This window comes from Chelonia mydas, chromosome 13, assembly GCF_015237465.2.
Source record: "Chelonia mydas isolate rCheMyd1 chromosome 13, rCheMyd1.pri.v2, whole genome shotgun sequence".
In the NCBI taxonomy this organism is placed as follows: domain Eukaryota; kingdom Metazoa; phylum Chordata; order Testudines; family Cheloniidae; genus Chelonia; species Chelonia mydas.
The window spans coordinates 26,240,361-26,255,778 of NC_051253.2; the positions used below are offsets into that span (position 1 = coordinate 26,240,361).

The 15,418-nt window shown below is 48.6% G+C and overlaps 1 protein-coding gene across 1 annotated transcript in view; it reads left to right on the plus strand.

Annotated features, from left to right (window-relative positions):
* Nucleotides 1-8,248: 8,248 nt before the first annotated feature.
* AHCY (adenosylhomocysteinase) overlaps nt 8,249-15,418 on the plus strand; it is a 54,874-nt gene continuing 47,704 nt past the window's right edge. Inside the window, exon 1 of the mRNA XM_007057156.4 lies at nt 8,249-8,749. Coding sequence (XP_007057218.1) covers nt 8,722-8,749 — 28 coding nt within the window. The 5' untranslated portion in view covers nt 8,249-8,721. The remainder of the gene's footprint in view (nt 8,750-15,418) is intronic.

Here is a 15,418-nt window from a genome sequence, read left to right on the forward strand (position 1 = left end):
AAACTTTTTGGCCCGAGGGCTACATCTGGGTTGGGAAATTGCATGCAGGGCCATGACTGTAGGGCTGAGGCAGGAGGCTGGCGTGTGGAGTGCAGGAAGGGGCTCAGGGCATGGGGTTGGGGCAGAGGAGGGGTGCAGGGTGTATGAGGGGGCTCAGGGCAGGGGGTTGGGGTGTGGCAGGGAGCTCGGGGCAGGGGGCTGGGGTCCAGCAAGGCTGCGGGGTGTGGCAGGGGGTTGGGGTGCAGGCAGGGGGCTCAGGGCAGGGAGTTGGGGTGCGGGCTCCGGCCTGGCGCCGCTTACCTGCAGTGGCTCCAGGGTGCGCAGTGGCGTGCACCGGGACCAGGCCAGGCTCCCTGCCTGCCTGCCCTGGCCCCATGCTGCTCCTGGAAGTGGCCAGCACCACATCCCTGCGGCCCTTGGGGGTGGGGCGGAGGCGGCAGAGGGATCCGCGCGCTGCCCTTGCCTGTGGATACTTCCCCTGAAGCTCCCATTGGCTGCAGTTCCTTGGCAATCCTTCGGGCTGTAGTTTGCCCACCCATGAGCTACGGTAACACAATTAATAAATAATAATTTCAAATTCTGAACAAATATTCTTCACCTTTTAAAAGGTGGTTGGATCCCTGAAGTATTAGACTGTCTGGAAATGAACACTTCAGGGATCCAACCATTCCGAAAGCCGTAAAACCCTGCACAATTTGCTCTCCGTATCCAAACTTAACTTCATTCTGGGGCAACAATTGGTTCTACAGCAAATACCTTGGATACTGAATCACAGAGTTAAGACAGTACTGATGCCAGGAAACAGTGAGCTGTTATATTTGTCCCAGCACCTGCCCTTAACATACCAGATGCGGTGCTCACAGTTTACCAGATTGGATTAGGGAAAAACCCATATTGAGCTAAACTTGCGACCCCAGGTTCAATCCTCATCTTCATTGAGCTCATGCTTGGCACAGCTGTGAGCAGAGATGGTTCTAAGCCACCTTTAAACCTCCCCAGAACCTGGGGCTGGCTAGGAACCAAACCAGCCCCTGGTGCAAGAGTGTTGCTCTAATTTACAGAGGTTAGATCAGAGCCTAGTAGAATGCCTTTGCTGAGGATCCCACATTGGTTTGAATGAGCCCTTATACTAGTTCCATTGACTCCAGCAGAGAATTCTCTTCTGGTTCTTTTTTCAGAGTAGCAGCCGTGTTAGTCTGTATCTGCAAAAAGAAAAGGAGTACTTGTGGCACCTTAGAGACTAACAAATTTATTTGAGCATAAGCTTTTGTGAGCTACAGCTCACTTCATCGGATGCTTGTTTCACTAGCTGGAAGTCCCTAGACATGAGAATGAATCACTTGAGGATATGCAACAAAAAGCCAGCCATTTTTTAATCCTTGGATCACCTCTGCTACTTGTCACTTTCTCTTTTATGCCACTGCCTGATACAAGTGTTTTGAGCATAGAGGCTCTTATCTAAATTGGAGACAGTTCCTCTCTTACAAGGTCTTTGAAACAAAGGTTACCTCTGCCCTCTGTTGGGGAGTTACTAATGGGAAGCAGCAGCTACTCAGAAACACACACACAGAATCAGAATCCGGTGGAATGGGGATCTGTGGTATAGAGAAGTCCTAATTAGGTGGGCTGTGGTGAAATCCAGCTTCAATTACATTTGGCAACAGGTTTGTACCTAATTTAACATCGAGGGACAACTGTTACTTTTAGTTACACCATTGTAAATGTAGACTAACACCAATGAAACTGATGAAAGTGCTGCAGATTAGCGTCAGTGTATCTGGGAGCAGAGTTTGGTTACTTATGTTATTTATATTGAAAAACCTAAAAGACCCAGTCAGGACTGGAGCCCCATTGTGAGGATGCTGTGCAAACTCATACAAGCTCCAATTCCGCAAGATAAGCAACATATGAAGGATATTGGAGATGGTTATATTCAAAATATGAACAATTGTTACATTAAATACTTTTGTGAATACAGTATCGTGTGCACATAATACATTACCTACCAAAGCACTGTGTTAAAAGAACATTAAGATTGCAAAGTCAAGTACTTATAAGTTAGGAAATGCCAGAATTAAGGTGCTTGTGCAACACAAATTCGGCTCCTTTGGGTGTATGCATTATAATAGTCTTTAATCAGCTGATCAGACACTAGTATTCCCAGAGAACCCCTGCCTCATTCAGTGCAAAGGATGGACAGTTCTCACTGAATGGGCAGCTATTCAATATTTCCTTTTATCCTCATTATTTAGTGTGTGTCCACTGGATAAAAGGAAATGTTGCATAGGTACCTTATTTACTGCATCTCATCCAAACCCTGCACTGGGTACAGAACTGTTAATTTTCTCATGTGCGTTTCTGTACTGCTCTCACTATAATATCTGAGTACCACACAAATAAATGAATTTATCTTCATGAGATGAGGGGGTATTAATATCACCATTTTATTGAGGGGGAACTGAGGCACAGAGTGTGAGGTCAAATGTGTCCACTAATATTGGGTGCCCCAGATGTCTCAACACAAGCACCCAGAAAATGAGGAACACCCAATTAGTGACCCCTAGTGCAGATTCTGGTTTAAGTGACTTCCCCAGCATCACACAGGAACTCTATGGTAGCTCTCATGGGGGGCATTTAATTGCCTTAGTCATGAGAACATCCTGTCTATATTACTGCAATAGTCCCTGCTTCATTCGCTGCACAACCCTGATTTGCTCCCAGAGCACAATCCAATCCTGTGCACTGAATGTGGCGGGGGCCCTGTGGAAAAAATAGTGTATGGTTATGGAATTAAAGACTATCATAATGCACAATATGTTTCTTATAATGCACATCATGCACCATATGCTTTTGTCAAATAAGTCGTTGCACTCAGCACAGGGGTAACTGGGTGAAATTCTCTGGCCTGTGGTATACAGGAGGTCAGGCTATATGATCTAATGGTCCCTTCTGGCTTTAAAATCTAGTTAGGTATGAATGAATCACAAGGAAGCCAAATTAGGGTTGGCAGGGTAACCTTAATTTTAGCATTTTCTAAGTGTTGAGTGCTTGCCTTTGCAACCATCGTGTTCTTTTAACATAGGTTTTTAAAAAAACGTAATTTCCTAAATTGTTAAAAAAGCAAACTAAAAAACCCAGAAAGTTCATCATGTGGAACTCTACTGATCTTCACAGTCTTTAGTAGGGTTGGGATCTTTAGATTCACAGTACAGGCCTCTGCCATTTGAGCCAATGGAGTAACTGATAAGAGTAGTAGGCTGTTATCCTATATGTGGCTCAGCCACTAGAGCAGAATGAGACACACTCTGCCAATGGGTGTCACAACTATTTGCCACAGAGCACAAGAATATTGAGGCATAGAAATCCTGAGTTTGGTTTCAGGTTCTGGAGAGGAGTATGCTCTAGAGTGGTTATAGACCTTTCTGCTCCTGTCCCTTGGACTCTTGTCCCAGTCCCTATCTGCTCCTATCTACAGTACAATGGCTCCTGTCCCAGACCTTCTCTGCTCCTGTCCATCTCTCCATGATGGTTATCCCTCCCCCCCACCCTTATCAAACCCACCTGGAACCTGTTCTTGTCCCCCTCTGTTCCAATTCCCACCCCCAACTCCTGCCCCTTATAAGCAACTTTAAGCTACTGAAAACAGGGTCTTATAATGGAATGTGTTAGATAACCTTTCTAATAGATGGACCTGGTAGCTTCATCAGATGTACCTGTCTGCTCCTCAGCCTACCCTTAATCAGTTGGGTAATCTCTCATAGTCCTCATGGAAGAAATGAGTCTTGTGCTGGAATTTGAAGGAACAAAGATGCATTAAATCATGTCAGTTTGCTGGCCTTGCCGATTAGTTCATGGAGAGCATTCCATGCATAAGGGTCACCGTGGGAGAATTCACAAAGACACTTGTTAAACAATAATTGACTGACTGCATATTTGCTGGGGAGGCTGTGGACTAGAAGATTTGCAAGGCAAATCCTAGACCTATGTAGACTATGAAATTTACAGATTATATGCCCACACATAAGGGAGTCTCTTATGCCCCTGCACAGGCTACCAGACCTTGGATCCAGGCATACAGAAGTAGATGCTATATGCTGCTATTTGTCCCACTCCCAGAGTAGGCAGGGAGTGGATGGGGAATTGTCACAGCCTTGGCTCTGCTCCCTTTGTGCTAGCCTATATAGCCATAGGTGCTGGAACTTGGGATGCGGGGGGTGCCGCAGCACCCCCTGGCTTGAAGTGGTTTCCATTATATATGGGGTTTACAGTGTGGTTTAATGGCTCTCAGCACCCCCACTATAAAAATTGTTCCAGCACCCCTGTGTATAGCTGAACCAGCACAGGGATGTTCTAATTTGCTACAGATACAGACCAGTTTATTCTCCATTGAGGCAGCAGGGAGCAAGGGCTGGGATTTGTGTCTCAGAGGATTTGTGCTAGAGATACTGGCATGCTCACCCAATCAGGGAACTGAAACTGAACCCTGTGACTTAAATGACCAGTCATGGAGTATCCACTGCAGCTCTGACAGCAAATACTGAATCCAAAATTCTCAGAGGGAACTGACTGTGATCCATTAACAGAATTAAAAAAAAATAGCAACATAATGTAGCAAAAGCTTTTGAAAAATGAACACATCTGAGGAAATATCCTCTGCTTGCAGCTATTTCACAAACAGAAAAAGAGGCTAAATCTATCAGATAAAATATTAGTTGCAATCTATTCTCTTAGCTTTACCTCTGATGCTTGTGAAAAGCGCATTTCACAGAGCAAGGTAAGGGGAACAAAAGCAAAGCCAATGTAAACGTGCACAGTATTGCCTAATTGGCCTGGTTCATTACAGGGCATTTTGTCCCCCATAGAGCTGCAGGCATTGGCTGTTAATGAATGTAGGAACCTAGGCTAGGAGGACCAATGATCTGGTCTGGTCTGTCTGTAACCTGAACCTCCGCTGCAAACACACTCATTCATAACAGGTTAGCCAATTAAAATACATAACGACCAAGTCTAAAGTTCAAAACAGACCACTGACTTAATCTGCATGCCTTCAGATCAGCCATTAGCAATTGTTGAATCTGCCCTTTCACCACTTGCCGGAATAGCATTCTTAGGGTCTCTGGCTTTTTAATTATTGACCACTTTGATCCATGGGTGATCCATCACGGTGACCAGTATGGTATAAATGTATGATAGATGACCTAGTTAGACAGACTAATAAAATCAAGAGATGGGGAAGGTAGCTGTTGTTCTTTCTCCTCAGAGGCAGGGATTTTTCTGAAAAAAGCAAATCAGATTTGCTTTGTTTGAACCACTTGACCCCATTGGATCTGTAGGAATTATATAATAATATTATGTATTACTTAGGTCTGGCATACACTTAAATATTATACTGGTATAAGAGTAGCAGCTGTGTTAGTCTGTATTCGCAAAAAGAAATGGAGGACTTGTGGCACCTTAGAGACTAACCAATTTATTTGAGCATAAGCTTTCGTGAGCTACAGCTCACTTCATCTGGTATAGTTATGTTTGTTAGGTGTGTTAGTTTTTTAACTGACATAGATATAGGGATAGAAGCCCTACTGTGGATATAGTTATACTAGCATAACTGTGCTTATTATATTAATATATCTTATGCCTGCTCGGGGAACCACTGTAAGGTATATCGGTATAAGCACAGTTTTACTGGTGTAACTGTGTCACACTAGGCAGGGTTTGCCAGTTAACTATACTGGTATAATTATACCAGCAAAACACCTCCTGGTGCAGACAAGGCCTTATATAGTACTGATAGCATGCTAGGTACTTTATAGACATGCAAAGCCTCTGTTCTCAAGAGCTTACAATCTAATGTCCTGATCCTGCAAATATTTTTGCATTTGTTTAACTTTATGTAAGCTGGTGGGGCGAGTGGAGTGGAGCAAATCTCCGCGCTCAAAACCCGCTCCCCGCCAGGTGGGTGGAGCCGGTGGGGACACGGGAGTGCCCATTTTCCTGGGGCCCTGGGTTGGCCCAGTGGCTAATCCGCTACTGGGAGGAGGGTGAGCGGGTGGCCAGTGGCGGCAGAGGAGATCTTCAAAAAAGGCAGGCCCACCGCCTGGGGGAGCCAGGCCCGGCGTGGGGCAGTGGGACCTGGAAAGGAGCCATGAGCCATGTGCACTAGAGAGCAGCATCTCCTCCAAGAGCTGGGTGCACACCTGGGGCTCCAGGGAGCTCATGGCCAGAGGGTCCATCCATCGCCCCCCGCAAGGCCAGCTGCAGGGCGTGGTAGGAGGCGGCCCCCCCAATCCCTCCTGTACTCCCAGCCCTACCCCATAATTGCCACCCCCATAATTGCCCACCCACCCTGAGTCGGGGGCCCACCCAAATATCCCATGGTGGCTACACTGCTGCTTTACGTATGTGAGTATTCCTGTTGATTTCAGTGGGACTGCTCAGAATGTAAAAAAAGTGAAGCATGTGCAAAGGTCTGTGCAAGATTTTGCCTGTGTTCTGGAGGAGGTCAGACTAGATGATTATAATGGCCCCCGCTGCCTTAAAAATCTATGAATCTCTCTGAAGATCAGAGCTTAAAGACTCAATCGTATAGCCTCTGCTCATGGCAGTGGTTCAACTGACTTCATTGGGACCACTCTGGTAAAGGCTGCAGGATCAGTCCCTAAATGTCTGCAGAGCAAAAGCTATTTGCGAGCAAGCTTTGATTTAGCTAGGTTGGGTAACAATAGCAGTGAAGACAGCACAGTAGGGGTTTCAGTAGCCCAAGCCTGGAACAGGCCCTAGGTATGTGTTTGGCTCCCTAGGCTGCTCTGAGTCCATGTTGTGCTGTTACCCATGTTTGCTGGATTGAAGCTAACTCAGGTAGACTAACCTGTGCACAGCTTTTGCTGTGTAACCGTACCCAAAATTAGACAATATAAACAGCTGAATGGTGGGGGAACAGATGCAATATAAACGCAAAACCTAAAAGTGACACAGTCTGGCATACATCTTGTTGGCCCCACAATTTTGATTGAATGTTTTATTTGTGGTTTTTGTTTGTTTGTTTTTTTACTATTTTTAAATATTGAGTGGACATTGGAATGTAAATGAAGGCCCTCGGACTGTAAAGCCTTCACAGTGCGTAAAGTGCAGCATACGTGTAATAGTGCAGTTGAGTGCAGTTAAATGGGATGGCTCACAGTGCATAAAGTTTGTTACCTAATCTTTGCAGAACCGGGAACTAATCAAATGGCCTCTTCTGGACTGTTTGTTTTGTTTAAAATATTTTAACTTAAACTCTGTTTCATCTGGAGGAGGCATTTTGTACTTTAAGCCTTTAACCTTTGCCTACTCTATTATTAATAATATTTCTGTTTTTGTGTGTATGATGCATGGGCTTTTTTTCTTTGTTTTATGGTTATTTTGTGTTTCCTTTTACCCCTCTGTTTTTTAATTTATAATCATTCCTGGCCCTTAAAAGTAGGTGATCTTGTGGTTAAGGAGACAGGATCTTGTTGGGAAAAAAACAGCATGTGATCCTACAATGAAAGACCAAAGGTTGTCCAGGTTGTTTTCATAGTCTATCATTTCACAACTTTTGGGTGGTTGACTTTGCGGCCTTAATCATCTGTAATTGTTTTAAATATTATTATTTGTATTACAGTGGCCCCTATCAGGATCCTAGCTCTAGTTTGCTAGGTGCTGCACATAGAGGCAGACATGTTCCCTGCCCTAAAAAACTTACAGTCTAAGGGCCAGATTTGCAAAGGTATTTTGGTGCATAAAGATGCAGATAGGCACCTAGGGGTTTTCAAAAGCACCTATTCAGGATAGGTACCTTGAGTGTTAATTCACAAAGGATTTTAGGCACCTAAATCCTGTGTTTAGGCATCATTGTGAGACAAAAAGAAAAGGAGTACTTGTGGCACCTTAGCGACTAACCCATTTATTTGAGCATAAGCTTTCGTGAGCTACAGCTCACTTCATCGGATGCATAACTCTTGCTTGGTTGCTGCCTAACCCTGTAACTACCTACATTCATTCAGTGCCTAAGTTTTTGCAGGTTTTTTTGTTTTTGTTTTTTTAAATTTCAATAGGAGTTAGGCACCTAACCTAACTCCCTGGCCCCTCTTTGCATCCCTAGATGTCTAGCTAGAACTAAAAATCTGGCTGTACCGCCCTGCTCGCAGGTGCTTAATTTATTCCTATCTCCCATAGGGCCCCGCTCCTGCAAGGGGAGCCAAATTTGGCAACAGTGCTCAACTTATGGGGGGAAAATTGTGTGTGTGTGGGGGGGGGAGCAGAGGGGCGATGTCCTGAATATCAAGTGGGTTGCTTTAATATAAACAGTCGTGAGAAGTAAGGGGGCCACCAGAGGCAAGGGAGGCGGCCCCTACACGTAGTAAGGGCCCCCGGTAATTCGAGCACGGCCCGTACAGCTGGGTGGAGACCCAGTGATTTCACGGTCCGGCCACCCGGCGCTCAGTTGCGGGGTCAGGGACTTTCAGCCCCCCGCTACACGAGACACCTGACGCCTGTACGTCTTCCCCTCCGTTACACAACCTGAGCGGGCAGGGCGCGGGGCGGGCCCCCCCTGCCCTACATGGGCAGCGGCAGCCTCATGCATATGCAGCAGGAGGCGAGTCTATTTAAAGCCAGTGTTGGCGGCGCCACCGCCTCCTCCTCTCCTGCTCCTTCCCCCAGGCCTTGACCTACACTCGCTGTCTGCAAAGCCGGAGCCCCAGCATGTCCGACAAGCTTCCTTACAAAGTCGGTAAGTGGGGGTTTCCCTGAGCCTGTGCTAGGCCCGATCCGCGCCCCGCGGGGCCGTGAAAACCGGTGCCGCTGTGGGCAGAGCCCCGCGCTGCATAGGGGCGGTTCAGTGGCAAGGGAAAGGACAGAGCAATTTCTCCTGTGTCAGTTCCTTGCACCCGGGGGAAACGTGGCGTTCACTCTGCAAAGGGCGCCGCGCTTTGCACCGACCTCCCTTGCAGCTTGGAGAAGCCCCTCGCTTTGCACCCACCCGCCTTCGCCCCTTGCAGATAGGGGAGGCCCCTCCCTTTGCACCCTCCCCTTCCCTGGCTCCCGCTTTGCATCCCGCATTGGCCCCTTGCAGATAGGGGAGGCTCCTCGCTTTGTAACCCCCCCCATTAGCCCCCTGCAGCGGAGGCCCGTCGCTTTGCACCCTTCCCTCCACTGGCTCCCGCTTTGTACCCCCCCCTATTGGCCCCCTGCAGCAAGGGGAGGCCCCTCGCTTTGCACACACACGCCACCGGACCCCCTGTAGCTGTGGGGTGGGGCCGTTTCACGTACATCACAGCGCTCCCCAGCCAGCCCCCGGCTCGCCTGCTGTCTCGGAGCGCGCGCTGCCTGGGCTGGCGGTGGCTGGACTTCAGAGCGATCCGCGTGGAGCTGCTGAGCAGGCTCCACGTGCCTCCTGTCGGGCCGGGCGGCTCGTGGGATTTGCAGTTCTACCCCGCGCTGCCTGGTGCCCGGCTGGCCCCGAAAAGACTACACTTCCCAGCGTGCCCCTGGCCGCGCGCGCGGGACACACGGGCGACTGACTTGCCCGGCGCGTTGGCGGGTTTCTTTTTGCGTGAGTGTCTTGCTCGCTTCCTGGAGAGGCTGGGACAGGACACCTAGGGAGGGTAAAAAAAAATCGGGGATAGGAGATTCGCCCATAACTTGCTGAGTTGCGTGCATAGGTGCTGGAACCAAAGCACCCCCTGCCTGAAAGTGGTTTCCGTCATATACAGGGTTTACACTTCGGTTCAATGGCTCTCAGCGCCCCACTATACAAATTGTTCCAGCCCTGCGGATTGCATGAAATCAGCAGGAGAGGAAGGGGGTTGTGTGGTAGCTCAGAAGGAACTGAAGAATGGCAGCAGCTGTGCTCCCAGCATGTACGGTCAGAGCTATGCCTGACCTCCCAGCCTTGGATCCAAACGTTAGGTAAATGATCTGGCTTTGGGATTCCTCTGTGAAGAATGAGATTCTCTACAAGTCCCAAGTGCCTTTCATCCTGAAGGAGGCCAGATGGCTTTATAAACCCAGCATACTGTTGTATCGGCTTTGCACAGCAGTCACTCTGGGGTGGAAGACAGCAGCAGTTTAGGATGGGACGTGAAGTAAAGCATCCACGGTTGAAAGTGAAGGGGCAGTTTTAACAAGACAGAATGTAATGTTCTGAACTGGAATTGAAGGTTTTTTTGTTTGTTTTGTTTTTAAATTGTTGATACACCACAGGAGAAACGTGTGCTAACTTTTGCATCTTTTAGAAATGGGCAAAGGGGTAGAAATGATATAAATACCAGGAAGAGTGAGAAAATAATTAAGTACCTTGAGGTATATTATTTGGCACTGGTGCAACCGCTGCTGAAATACTGTGACCAATTCGGGTGGCCACAATTCAAGAAGGATGTTGATAAATCAGAGGAATCGGAGAAGAGCCACAAGAGTGATTAAAGGACTGGAACACATACCTTACCATGATAGACTCAAGGAGCTCAATCTATTTGGGAGAGGTTACAAATGCTCTAAAGCAGGGGTGGGCAAACTACGGCTCTCCTGCAGTTTTAATCCAGCCCTCAAGTGCCTGCTGGGGAGTGTGGTCTGGGGCTTGCCCTACTCCAGCCGGGAAGCAGCGTTGGGGGTCACTCCACGCGGCTCCCGGAAGCAATGGCCTGGCCCCCCTCCAGCTCCTATGTGTAGGGACCGTCAGGGGGCTTTGCTCTGCACGCTGCCCCCACCCCAAGCACTGCCCATTGCAGTTCCCATTGGCCAGGAACCACGGCCAGTGGGAGCTGCAAGGGTGGTGCCTGTGAATGGGGCAGCACGCAGCAGACCCTCCTGGCCATGCATCCGTGTAGGAGCCGGAGGGGGGGACGTGCCGTTGCTTCTGGGAGCCGCTTGAGGTAAATGCCACCTGGAGACTGCATCCCTGAGTCTCCCCCTGTATCCCTGCCCCAGCCCTGATCCTTCTCCTGCCCTCCGAAACCCTCGGTCCCAGCCCGGAGCACCCTGCTGCACCTCCAGCCTCTCATCCCCAGCCCCACCCCAGAGCCTGCACTCCCAGCCAAAGCCCTCACCCCAACCCTCTTGGCCCAACCTGAAGCCTGCTCCTGCACCCTGAACACCTTCACTTCTGGCCCCACCACAGAGCCCAGACCCCCAGCCAGAGCCCTCACCCCCTCCCACACCCAAACCCCAATTTTGGGAGCATTCATGGCCTGCCATACAGTTTCTATACTCAGATGTGGCCCTCAGGCCAAAAAGTTTGCCCACCCGTGCTCTAGAGAATACAATTAAAACCCAAAATGATCTGGACAAACTGGAGAAATGGTCTGAAGTAAATAGGATGAAATTCACAAGGACTCCTCCTTGTTTTTGCTGATACAGACTAACACGGCTACCACTCTGAAACCTGTCAAAACACAAGAAGTAATTCTTCCACTCTAATCCAGGCTGATAGGGCCTCAACTGAAATATTGTATCCAGTTCTGTGGACAACTTGGAGAAAGTCCAGAGAAGAGCAACAAAAATTATTAAAGGTCTAGAAAACATGACCTGTGAGGGAAGATCGAAAAAATTGGGTTTGTTTTGTCTGGAAAAGAGAAGACAGACAGGGGACATGATAACTGTTTTCAGGTACATAAAAGATAGTTACAACGAAGAGGGAGAAAAATTGTTTTCCTTAACCTCTGAGGACAGGACAAGAAGCAATGGGCTTAAATTGCAGCAAGGGAGGTTTACATTGGAAGTTAGGAAAAACTTTGTAACTGTCAGGGTGGTTAAGCACTGGAATAAAGTGCCCCAGGGAGGTTGTGGAATCTCCGTCATTGGAGATTTTTAAGAGCAGGTTAGACAAACACCTGTCACGGATGATCTAGATCAGTGGTCACCAACCAGTTGATAGTGATCGATTGGTCGATCCTAGAGGATCTCCCAGTTGATCGCAATCTCCAGTGGTGCTGTATGGCTGAGGCTAATGCAGAATCCCTGCCTATCCCGGCCCCATGCCACTCCCAGAAGCAGTCAGCGTGGCCCCAGGGGCGGGAGGGCAGGGGTTTCCCTCTGTGCGCTGCTCCTGCCTGCAAGCATCGCCCCCGCAGCTCCCATTGGCGGGGGTGGTGCTTGCAGTCAGGAGCAGCACGCGGCGCCACATGCCCCCTTCTGCACCCTGAACCCGCACCCGAAGCCCCAGCCCTGACCCACCTCCCAGAGCCAGCACCCTGTACCCCCTCCTGCACCCAAACTCCCTTCCAGAGCCTGCACTCTGCACTCCAACACTGCCCCAGCCCGGAGCCCCCTCCTGCACCCAAACTCCCTCCTACAGCTTGCACCCTTCACCCCCTCCTGCACCCCAACCGTCTTCCCCATGCTCAGCCCAGAGCCCCCTCCCACACTGCAAACCCCTCAGCCCTAGCCCAGAGCCTGCACCCCCTCCTGAACCCCAACCCCCTACTTCAGCCTGGCGAAAGTGAGTGAGGGTGGGGGAGAGCGAGTGATGGAGAGATGGGGGAATGGAGTGAGTAGGGTGGGACTTTGGGGAAGCGGCGGGGCCTTGGGGAAGGGGTAGGGTAGATCCTGGATTGCCCTTAGATTCAAAAAGTGATCTTGGGCATAAAAAGGTGGGAGACCACTGATCTAGATAATACTTAGTCCTCTCTTAAGTGCAGGGGACTGGACTAGATGACCTTGCGAGATCCCTTCTAGTCCTAGGATTCTATTTAGCTTAACAAATAGAAGATTAATGAGTGACTTGATTACAGTCTGTAAGTAGCTACACGGGGAGCCAATATTTAATAATGGGCTCTTCATCGTAGACAAGAAAGGTATAACACAGTAGTTTTAAAATTTTTCATTTGCAGACCCCTACAAAATTTCGAATGGCGGTGCGGACCCTTTTGTAAATCTTATAAATAGTCCTCAGGGTCCATGGAGCACAGGTTGAAAACCACAGTTCTGTGGTAGTGACAACCTTTTGTGGACCCCCAGGGGTCAATGGACCACAGGTTGAAAGCCACTGGTATAACACAATCCAATGGGTGGAATTTCAAGCTAGTTAAATTGAGACTGGAAATAAGGTGTAAATTTTTAACAGTAAGAGTAATTAACCATTGGAACAATTTACCAAGGGATGTGGCAAATTTTCCATCACTGGCAATTTTAAAATCAGGTTTGGATGTTTTTCTAAAAGATAGTCTCTAGGAATGATGTGGGTAAATTCTCTGGCCTGTGTGATATAGGATGTCGGATGATCACAATGGTCGCTTCTAGCTTTGGATCTATGACTATAAAAAGAACAAACCAGCCTTTCCAACCTGCTGTGGTGGTTTAGTGGAAGCCAACCAAAGTGCTGTTTCTGTCAGCAGTTTTGCATCTCAGCCCGATTGAAATCCACTGTTACTTGTGTTATCATAGCACCTGCAAGCCCTAATCATGGACAAGGACCCCATTGTGCTAGACCCTGTACAAACAGAACCAAAGGATGGTGACTGACCGCCAAGCTGCCAGTCTCTCATTATCTGCCACACTTGTTCAGAAACCTCTCTTGAGCTCTTACTGTCTGGTCAGAGTCCCCATGAAACAGGACCTCAACTGGCATTAATCGCCTGGGCTCAATTCCCCTGGCGTTTCCCCACTCCCAAGCAGTCAGTAATGGCCACGGTCAGAGGTCCACAACATACAATATAGGCTTTAGCACAAACAGAAGTTACGGACTTAATTCAGGAATTATTGGGTAAAATTCTCTTTGGCCTGTGTTAATACAAGAACTCAGAGTAGTTAGCATTTCTCAGATGTGGCCATGACAACTTCCTGGGCTGAGATTGGGGAACGGGGGAGAAGATCGACCTCTCCCCCTCCCTCCCTGTTGCTCCTCGGTGTGCTGCCCTGTACCGCCTCTGGAGACAGGTGGGGCACAACGCTGCAGGAGCAAGGTGAGTTCTTGACCCACCTTGGGTGAAGTGGGCAGTGCGGCTCGGGCTTCAGCCCTGGGGTAGTTGGGCGGCAGGTTCCAGCGACGGGAATTCAGGAGCCTGGTTGAGGGGGTTTGGGCGCAGACTCCTGGCTCCAGCTGTGTGGCAGCAGGCTCTGGCCCCCAGCTCCAGTACCGGGCTCCAGCGGCAGGAGCTGGCCTCTAGTGCTGACCCCTGGCCTCAGCGGCCCGGCTCCGGCCCTTGGCTCTGAGCATGCTGTAGCAGGTGCTGACCCCCGGCTTCAGCCATGTGGCCCCCTGGCTCCCCCAGGCCCCACCTCCATCCCCCCATCACCGCTGGCCCCTGCTGTCTTCCCGTTCAAACCCTCCCCCCATCCAGGGCTTAATTTGTCCTGGAGCTTGCTAAGAAAAGTGATATTAACGAACGTGAAAGTATCACTTTTCACAGTACACTTAGCTAGCTGGGAGGCTGTGATAAGTGATATTAACAAACATACAAGTACTGTATCATGTATCACAGCCTCTCCGCTCGCTACTAAGTGTGCTGTGAAAAGTGACATTAACAAACATACAAATATAAGTTTTCACAGCATTATTTTTATTATTGAATCTGCACACACAAAAAACCCACCCTACATAAATAAATTACAGTTATTTGGATGTGTATATGTGCATATTTATTTGTTTTTTCTAAAGTTAAGTATTTTAGGAAAAAGTGACAGTGCGGCTACCAGCAAGAGTAGGTGGCTGAATTCTGAGGCCATCAAAAAACCTGTTGAGAGAACCTCTGGATTAGGCGATCACAACGGTACCTTCTGGCCTTAATCTAGGAGTCTGTGTATATTTTACTAACCGAAGGAGGAAGAGAAGTGACAAGTTGCTGATGACACAAAATTCTTTAAGTTAATCAAGATTTGAGACTAAGGGCTTGTCTACATTACCCGCTAGATCTACGGGCAGCGATCGATCCAGCGGGGGTCCATTTATCGTGTCTAGTCTAGAAACGATAAATCAACCGCCGAGCGCTCTCCCGTCATCTCCGGTACTCCACCAGAGCAAGAGGCGGAGTCGACGGGGGAGTGTCAGCAGTTGACTCACCGCAGTAAGTAGATCTAAGTACGTTGACTTCAGCTACGTTATTTTCACGTAGCTGAAGTTGCGTAACTTAGATCGATCCCCCCCTCCACCCCAGTGTAGACCAGACCTAAAGAGTGTTGTGAAGGGCTCCTTAAGAGCATGACTAAGCCAGGTAACTGGATAACAAGGCGGCAGGCGACACTCAGCATAGGCCAACAATGCAAGGTACTTAGGAATAACCTGTTGACGTGATTTGTTATGGAGAGAATTGCCTCCATAGGCAAGATTGGCACCAGAGCTCTGATTTTTGAGCCGTGTTCTCTACCCCATGGATTTAGGGTAGAAGAACTCTTGACAACTTCTATGAATTCTCTCTCTAGTGTAAAATTTATTTGCACAGTTGAGTAAATTACTAATTTTTTTTAG